Source organism: Sinocyclocheilus rhinocerous, unplaced genomic scaffold, assembly GCF_001515625.1.
Source record: "Sinocyclocheilus rhinocerous isolate Xijiao unplaced genomic scaffold, SAMN03320098_v1.1 scaffold616, whole genome shotgun sequence".
Classification (NCBI taxonomy): domain Eukaryota; kingdom Metazoa; phylum Chordata; class Actinopteri; order Cypriniformes; family Cyprinidae; genus Sinocyclocheilus; species Sinocyclocheilus rhinocerous.
This window is the reverse complement of record NW_015631496.1, coordinates 910,498-920,205: the sequence shown is the minus strand read 5'-3', so window position 1 is coordinate 920,205 and position 9,708 is coordinate 910,498. Positions and strand designations below refer to the sequence as shown.

The window sequence follows — 9,708 nt, the reverse complement described above, 5'->3', positions numbered from 1 at the left end:
GATGGTCCTCGAGAGGATTTCGTCGCCTTCGTGGAGTGGACTCTGGCGAGAAACGGGTCGCCATCCACCTCTTGCCCCGTGGATGATTTAGTCAGATCCACTCCAGACCCAGTGCCCAGCCCACCATCTCCCCGCGGTGCGGAGCATCAGCCCGAGCCCACCGATGACGGAGAGCCAATTCACGCCGCGATCGACGAGCCAGCGCAAAGCCAAGCGACTGAGCGGAGGATCGCCCTGGACATGGAGCTCAATCCGTCAGATCAGGTGCGAGAGCCGGCGACAATGCCAGCCACGAGGGAGAAAGCCGCGGACGGTGTGAGCACGGAGAGGAGCTCCGTCCCCTGCACCGCGGCTGAGGATGAGCTGAGTATGGCGCGGCGAATGTGCCACACCGAAGAGGAGAGGGCTCCAGTCCCCGAATCCAGTCCAGAGCGCATTGATGATGTTCCATTGATGTCACCTGTGTTCCCCTGATTGCCCTGTTTAAAAGTCTTAGTATGTGCAGTCGGTCTCTGTCAGGTCTACTTGTTTCTATGTGTGTTTGCCCAACTCCTATTGTGGATTATCTCCTGAGTTTCCTTGATTAAAGACCGTTCTCGTTTACTCGTGCCTCCTGCGTGCTTCCTCAACAGCGAAACGTGACAAGAGTGCAAGTCTAAAAGGGACAAGTGTTTTTTTCTTTTTTAAGAATAGAATTAATAGAGAGTGCTAGAGTTACAGGGTCAAATAAAGATGGAAGAGATGTGTTTTTAGCCGATTCTTGAAGATGGCTAAGGACAGCTGCTCGGATTGAGTTGGGCAGGTCATTCCACCAGGAGGGAACATTTAATTTAAAAGTCCATAAAAGTGATTTTGTGCTTCTTTGGGATGGCACAATAAAGCGACGTTCACTTGCAGAACGCAAGCTTTTAGAGGGCACATAAGTCTGAAGTAATGAATTTAGGTAAAGGGGTGCAGAGCCAGTGGTGGTTTTGTAGGCAAACATCAATGCCTTGAATTTTATGCGAGCACTATTTGGTAGCCAGTGCAAATTGATAAACAGAGGTGTGATGTGCATTCTTTTTATAACATAGATTATAGATTATTATTTTTATTAACATAGATCAAGCTCAGTCACTGTGGCAACCTATGCTGGGAAACTGACCTGAAGCCTGTTTCATAAAATACACTAGGAAAAGCAGGGATTAAAGTCCAAAACCTGACTTGAAATAACCTAACAAATAAATCAGGGCTTAAGCAGTTCCATAAATGACAGTTTAAGTTCACACAATCTCACTAATTTGATCCAGGTTCAATGAGTCAAGATAATTTGATTTGCAAGCTTAAGAAGCCCTTAATGTCAATCATGGATCAAATCAATCCACCATGGCAAACAGCGAGTAAATTTGTGCTGTTTAGAAGAAACTCTCAATAGATCTCCTCCGGAGCAACCCCCATCTATTTTTCCAGCAGACAGCCTACTGGATGTTAACACCAACCCACCCACCAAAGCTGAGATCACCAAGGCAGTGAAAGCAGTGTCACATAACATTTATTGACATGCTTTTTCTCCAAATTAACTTAGTAACATAAGTCAAGCATTTGAAATAACTTTTTGTGATCAGACATGGTTTCAAATCACAGAATGAGGCAGAATACTATTTTATAGTATTATATATAGTGATAAAGGCTATGTCGATTAGCATTGCATTATAGATATACTTTATCCTTATAAAAAAATACCCAAGATTGCTTGAAGAATACAGATAAACCATATATTGTCGCAATCGTATGTTTATTGTCTTCAAGTTTCCTCAGTTAAAATTGCTCTATCTGCGTTTTATTCAGCTACAGCAATAACTGGGGCTGCATCCGAAAGCTCTAAAGGCAGGAAGGCATCAAGGCACGTCCGAATACAAATTCTGCTTCACTTCCTGTCTCCGGAGGTATCTTCTTTTGATCGAATTTTGAAGGCAGGATAGATGTATCCTTCGCTGCCTTTGATATCCCACAATCCTGTGCATTTCATTCCATGACAGTTGAGCTAAAAATATAAAGATGGCATCTGAAAGTTGAGTTTGGTGGACAGTTTGTCTGTAAATGTATATTTCTGACTAACTTTGTGCACTTTTGATGTTATTTCTAGCGAGAAATCATTATTATAGTAATTAAATATTCATTTAGTTATCATCAAAACTCGTTCTATTTTGTTGTAGATCATTAAACCATTACGCTGCCTCAGAAGCCTATCCGAAATCAGTTTTATGAGGTGCCTTCGTGGAAAAACGCTGCCTGATAAGGCAGCTAGGCAGCAAGTCAGCTGCCTAGGCTTTCGGATGCAGCCTGGATTTCCTGGAGCGTCGTCAGTGCAATTACTTCTGCTATGCATATGTGGAGTTTGTGCGCAAGGGCACTCTTTGGCTTCCAGTATGAATTAAACAGTCATTACATTACTTGTGTACTCAGTAATGCTCACAACACCCTATTTTGGGTAAAAATAGAAAAGATTCTATTTCTCTAAAAAAACAGGATTAAAAAAAAAATAATTTGTCTCTTGGTGGATGCATAAGATTCCCTGAATTATCATCATTGATATCGTTATCGCAATAAATACCAGAAATTATTGTGATATATTTTTAAGCCCATATCGCCCATCCCTAAAACACAGTTGGTAACATCTTAAGTAAACGTACGGTTAAGAAAATGTTAGATGTGTGTCAAAATACTGGATCTGTGCATTTCTTATGTTAATAATGTTAATCAAAACAACAAACGAAAAATAGAGAACACTCACTCTTCTTAACTAAGTAACTTATGTATCTTAAACGGGTGTTTGTGTATATTTACTTCATACTGTAATAGAGCTTTCACAAGCACTGTAAAGTACTGTTTATTTAGGTCATTTGTATCTTTGTATCTCTCTCTGAGGACCAAGCAATCCTGAGGTTGAAATCTTAGAACCGCCCCTGATCGTGACAGTTTTGATTAGTGATGTCTATCATTTTATATATTGCTTTTTTAAAAATTGTCTGTTGTTTATGTTGGCAGGATGAGGAGCTTGGAAGGAGGGAGTTGTGGGAGAGAAACCAGAATTTGTGAGCTCTTCTGGGGCTCCTGTCCCAGACTCTCTGGACTGGAGAGAGAAGGGATATGTCTCCAGTGTGAAGAACCAGGTATGATTATACTGCATATTTTGAATAAAATCTGTTATTTGCTCATTTAGATTTGTGTCTGTGTAGCCTTTTGTTAGAAAAGCGCATTTCTGTTCCTTTCAATGGACCAGCAGAGACCAAAATTTTATTTAGTTTACATTATTAGTATTTCAATAAATCTGTGCTAGTATCTATTATATGTAGCATAAATGCTAAATGTTTCATGTTTTAGTAATTTTATCATGCTTTTCTGTTTTCTGTCAGGGTGCATGTGGTGCTTGCTGGGCATTCAGCGCCGTTGGGGCTCTTGAAGGTCAGCTGATGAAGGCCACAGGAAAGCTGGTTGACCTCAGCGCTCAGAATCTGGTGGACTGTTCCTCCAGTTATGGCAACAAGGGCTGCAATGGTGGATGGATGACTGATGCCTTCCAGTATGTTATTGATAATGGGGGAATAGACTCAGAATCGTCTTACCCTTATAAAGGAGTGGTATGTTGTTTGCATGGGTCCATGTGTTTAAAAAAAAAACCTGACGAGATTACATTCCATATTAGAAGTGACAGGACCTGTTATTGTGAGATTTGAGTAATACATATGCAGTCAGGTCTCTACATTGATGGATTTATCAGTGTTTGGTACATTTTAAAAAAGCTGCAATCCATTATCATTATGAATATAATAATAAATAAATGTGTCCTACAGCAAGGGCCGTGCAGATATGATCCATCCCAGCGTGCAGCAAACTGCACCAAGTACTATTACGTCAGTGAAGGAGATGAGGAGGCCCTGAAGCAAGCTGTTGCCAACATCGGGCCCATTTCAGTGGCCATTGATGCCACCCGCCCTCAGTTTGTCTTTTATCGCAGTGGTGAGTATTTCTTCCCTGCACATTCAGACTGATTACCATATCAAGGTATTCAGGTTACAAATTTAGGGTTGAAATGATTTATTTTTCATTGACAACTATTATAACATTATCTTACATCTGTCCACAGGAGTTTACAATGATCCATCCTGCACCAAAAAGATAAACCATGGAGTTTTGGCTGTGGGATACGGTGCGATTGCTGGACAGGACTTTTGGCTGGTCAAAAACAGGTACAGGCTGACTTTTGAAATTGTGTGATCATAAACTGACTGGGTCCGATATTGTTTTGGGAAATGTACCTACTCAAAGACATGTAAAATCAGAACATCTGTCTCAAACAAAACATTAAGATGAAAAAATACAAATGCTGATTGTTATTTTTTTACTTTAACAGTTGGGGTGCTGGATTTGGAGATGGTGGCTACATCCGTATGGCCAGAAACCAGAACAACATGTGTGGCATCGCCTTATACCCATGATATCCGGTTATGTAGCTGAAATCCTGTTGAAATTATGAATATATCAAAATATTTTAAAATCTTATTTCTTAACTGTAAATGTGTTAAATATGTTTTCCCCCAATTCTATTGTCTTTTAAAAATTTCCTAATATGTCTTAAATAAATATAGAATTTTAAATCTTTCTTAAATCTTTCTTTTTTTGTGTTTACAAATGACTTGGTTTTATTCAGTGCAACATCACAATGAACAGTTTGACATGAGGTATTAAAGGATTTTTCAAGATCAGCACACAATGTCCAGTTATGATGGACATTTAGATTGCTGTGATTTTTACACCTTTGGTTGATTAGCCAAATTCATAAGGTAACACAAGGAAGAGAATGGCATAAAATGACACAGAAAACACTTGCTACCCTTTCAGTCTGCTTATCTGAACCAATTAATAAGTGGAACTCCAGATGCCAAAAATGCCTTGAGAGAATTAATTCTGTCAGCCTATGTTATGATTCAACAATCAAGTTTGCTAAAATCAAATTTTTATTGGTGTAATTTATGACGCAACGAAAAACATAATTGCATCATATTTGTAGAGACAAACATATTTAACATTTATTTTGGTCTCTATCCTTTTACAAGGTAACACCTTTTTTTTTTTGGAGGGATAAGCAATCATAAGATCAGCAAGACCCTCTCTCTTGCTCCGATTGTCATTCCCATTTGGTCTTTATACTGATAAATGTTCTACAATCACTCTCTCACACACACACTCAGACAAACAATGTTCTCTCTGCCTGCAGGTAAGGCTGTGATTTTTGTTGTGTTCATTGATTTATTCCAGCAAATTTGGCTATAAAAACTTAGTAATGCACAAACACTCCCTGAATGGATGGCCCCTTTGGTACAGTTACATCCAGTACCGGAATTAACATTAAGTGACATGGCATCTGACGCATGGACACCACTGGCACATGCCTCTCCAAACGGGTTCCCATCAGTGGGATGGCGAAATGGAAATATCACTTCAGATACTCTTTCAAATATATCTGAAGAGGTTAAACACTAGAGGTTAAACTTCAAAATGTAAAAATTGTAATGTCTAGTTCTTTCACTATTTTTAATAGTTCGAAAAAACTACTTTTTCGAACTCGTCCAAGACGGTTTGTCTGATTTTTACCAAAATTGGCTCAGATCATCTTCAGACCATGCTGGCAAGAAGTTATGGAAATAAAGTTGATTAGTTAAACTGTTCTCGAATAACGCATGAACGAATTTGATGAAGAGCACACAAAAATGGATGTGACGCTATATCTCCGCAACAGTTTAACATATTGAGACCAAACTTGGTGTGTGTTATAATAACAACCATGACCTGAGGCTACCTGCACAGTGCCACCTATTGGTCAAGAGATATGAAAAATGGCTCTTTTTGCTTATAACTTCTGAATGGTTTGGCCTAAAATCCTAAAATCTGGTCTCTTTAGATTCGGTGCAGCATGCCGAGTCGACCCATACCACATTTTCCCATGTCACCGTATCGTTACTAAACTTGGTATGTGTCTTCGGCACCATGCCCTCACAGTACTCAAAAAGTTTGGGGGCAGCGCCACCTTGTCGCCAAAAGTTATTGAATAAATTGTGCTATTGTAATGAAACTGGTCTCAATATATTCTTTGGGTCATGCCAAGAACATAGATACCAATTTTGCTATATATAGTATAGTCAGCCAAACTTCCTGTCTGCCATTTTAATTAATGTTGAAAATTTATTTTTATTTCGAACTCCTCCTAGACCATTGGTCCAATTTTCACCAAACTTGACTCAGATCATCTTCAGACTATGCTGGCAAAAAGTTATGGATTTCGTGTCGATATACAAAACAGTTATCGTTTAATGCATCAAAGAATTTGCTGGAATGATGCCAAACTGCGTCTGCAAAGCTTTGACATATTGACACCAAACTGTGTATGTGCCATTGTCACCTCACACTGACCATGCCACATCAATTTGGTAACAAAAGTTATAAAGCATTCATAAACAATTAATAATAACTTTTCAAAAATGCTAAAAACTTTTGATTACATTAGCCTATTGTAATGAAACTCAACAACAAGCTTGAGGCATGATGCCGAAATGACTCTGAGGCTGTATCTCTGCAAAGCTTTGACATATTGACACCAAACTTTGTGTACCATAGTAACCTCACAGAAAATAACACATCGATTTGATAATGGCGCCACCTATTGGTCAAAAGTGATAATCCATTAAATCATATTACTAGAGGTTGTATTTGTGATTTTCCAGCCATTTTGACTAAAATCACCATAAATGGCTTTAATTACTCATTGTTGCAGTTGGTCTAACTAGTTGGTCTAATTAGCTCCTCATTTTGCCTCTTTTGTGCTTGGCCCCTTAATTGCTGCTTGCAGCTATATTTAATTTAATATTGTTTATTGTTTTATTTGACAATAAATTGTTTAATTAATATAGCCTAATAATGAATATTAGTATTAAGAGGCAAACAGTAAGTTTTGTGGGCTCTTCTGGGGCTCCTGTCCCAGACTCTCTGGATTGTAGAGGGATATGAAGCGTGAAGATGCAGGTCTGTTTGAAACTATGCTAACTGATATCCGCTCAATTAGCTTTATGTCTTTTTTATTTTATGTTTTTGATGTTGCTCTCATGATGTCAAGTGAATTGACCACAGTCTCTGTCAGAGAACTTGCTGTCATCTGCTGCTGAATCGTTTTTTCTTTAATTTCATTTCCTTTATATATTTTTTGTCCAGTCAAGTGTTTGAGGGAATTTATTTCCCCTTTCCTGTAACTTCCTCTATGATGAGTTGGAAATTCAGAAACCAAGAACTAAAGACTGATTGGTCAAAATGCTCTTTCTGCAGCTTCACAAGCCATTAAGTTGTTCCTGTTTTAGTAGTTTTCTCATGCTTCTCTCTTCTATCAGGGAGCTGTTCATGTTGGGCATTCAGCTCTGTTGAGGTTCTTGCAGGTCAGCTGATGAAGACCACAGGAAAGCTGGTTGACCTCAGAATCTGGTGGACTGTTACTCCAGTTACAGCAACAAGGGCTGCAGTGGTGGTTTTATGAAGCCTCACATCTGTCCTCCACAGGAGTTTACAATGGCCTGACCTGTACATAAAATGTGAACCATGCAGTACTGGCTGTGGAATACGGTGATTGCAGGACAGGACTTTTGGCTGGTGAAAAACAGGAACAAACAGAGTGATTGTGAAATTTTGTGACCATAAATTGACTGGGTATGATTTTGTTTTTTGAAATGTACCCACTCAAAGGAGTAAGAAGTTTACTGTTTTATAGTCTAATTTCTTAGTTGTAAACGTGTGTTCTGTATGTAGTTTCACATTTCCATTGTCTTTTAAAAATCCAAATGTATTTTATGAATCTTACAAAATAAATATGAAATGTTTAATCTTGTCTTTGTGTTGACATTTTAAATGGAAGTATGCTATTACTGGTTGGTATATTTCCAAATGTCAACTGGTCAGTGCAACATCACACATTTGAACATAGGATATAAAATGATTAAGATCAGCACACAATTATGGTTTTGAGTTAAGTTATGATTTTTGTTTATTTTAAACAAATACACCTTTAATCAATCAGCCACACTCATAAGATAACACAAGGGGTAAAGTTTGTGTAAATTATTGCATATTGGACAATGCCATCTAACTGTTTAATGATGGCTTTTACAAAAACCAGCGTTGTGCCAAATTCTGACCCCCACCAGATTATTACCCCCTAGTACAGGTAAATTTAGGGTTAGGTGTGGGGGAGGGGTTAGGATTAGGCAATCAGATAGCGATTTCAATGAGAGGGGTAATCATCATCAGCCAAAAACTCATCACCAAACAACACCAATGACTTGTACATATGGGTACAGTCATTTTAGACACTTCCAAAACTGTTGCAACAGAGATGGAAAATTTTTTTTTAAATACATGAATTATGTTTCCATCTTTGTTGCCACAGTTTTGGAAGTGCCTTTTTCTGTTCTAAAGAAGGTGGTGTACTTATAATTTTGTCCATATAGTGTATGTACAAGTCATTGGTGTTTTTGGCTCAAGGTCTGCATTTAAAGTCACACCAGAGGTGTTCAGCTGGGATTGGGACTTTGCTTTCTGCAGACCAGTCAAATTCTACCACACTGACTGAATCAATCATTTTTTTAAACCTTGCCTTATACACAGAGGCATTGTCATGTTAAAATAGAAAAGGGTCCTGTTCAAACTATTGATATAAAATTAGAAGCACACAATTCCCTAATATCATTATATGCTTAAACATTAAGATTTGTACTCATGGAAATGACTAAAGTCATCAAACCTGTTCATTAGAAGGGGGTGTCCCAATACTTTTGTCCCTATAGTGTAGCTAGTTAGCTGACCAGTTAGCATCAGCTAACAATATTTTTCAAATAGGTTATTATAATTTTGTAATTCATAATTATTTATTTTATTCTTTTTCATTTTAAGCTAAAACTGCCTTTACTCTGATTTTGCTCTAAATGTATAAAGCTAATTGCTTTGTTAGACTAGGGGGCATTTTACCCCACCTGTGGTTTATTTTTTGATTTAATTTTTGTTAAAATTTAATTTTTGTTAAAAATCTAGTAACATGAAAACTCTGGACATTTTTCATACTTGGTTTTTAATTTATGTCATTGTCACTAAAACTATGATAACCATTTTGGACACATTTATCTTTTGTTTCACAGAGAAAAAAAAAGACATATTCCTTAAAGGGGGCATTACTCAAATATTTCCACATCGTGACGTAGAGATGTGGGGGCGTGTTTGAATGAGGCGTTTTAGCCCGGTCTGGATCAGCCTTCTCTTTTAGATAGAACAAATCCTTTTGTGGGAGACTTTGAGCCTTGTAACTCTGCAGATCTTATACATGCACAAATAGCTACATAACACACTAAAGAAAAGGAAAAATAGAAATCGCATCATATGACCCCTTTAATAGTATTTGTTTTTCTACCAGGTGGCAGAAATATTCCACTTAAGCATGGTATTTTTTCCATTAATTATCTCTATAAGTAAAAATGAAAAATGTAGATGTACTTTAAAGTGAATTTTACATAGTGTTCTCATTTTATATAAAAATATGAATAACATTGAGACAAATGAATAATAGCAAAAATATTGTATTACCCAAAATTACCCAACTAAAAGTGAGCAATATTACATGTGTTTGGTAAAAAAAAG

The 9,708-nt window shown here is 37.7% G+C and overlaps 1 protein-coding gene across 1 annotated transcript in view; it reads left to right on the top strand.

Moving 5' to 3' along the window:
• LOC107741774 (cathepsin S-like) overlaps positions 1–4,575 on the top strand; it is a 15,843-nt gene extending 11,268 nt beyond the window's left edge. Inside the window, exons 3-7 of the mRNA XM_016554556.1 lie at positions 3,037–3,152; positions 3,396–3,620; positions 3,834–3,999; positions 4,127–4,229; positions 4,394–4,575. Of these exons, the coding sequence (XP_016410042.1) occupies positions 3,037–3,152; positions 3,396–3,620; positions 3,834–3,999; positions 4,127–4,229; positions 4,394–4,478 (695 nt within the window). The 3' untranslated portion in view covers positions 4,479–4,575. The remainder of the gene's footprint in view (positions 1–3,036; positions 3,153–3,395; positions 3,621–3,833; positions 4,000–4,126; positions 4,230–4,393) is intronic.
• Positions 4,576–9,708: the final 5,133 nt, after the last annotated feature.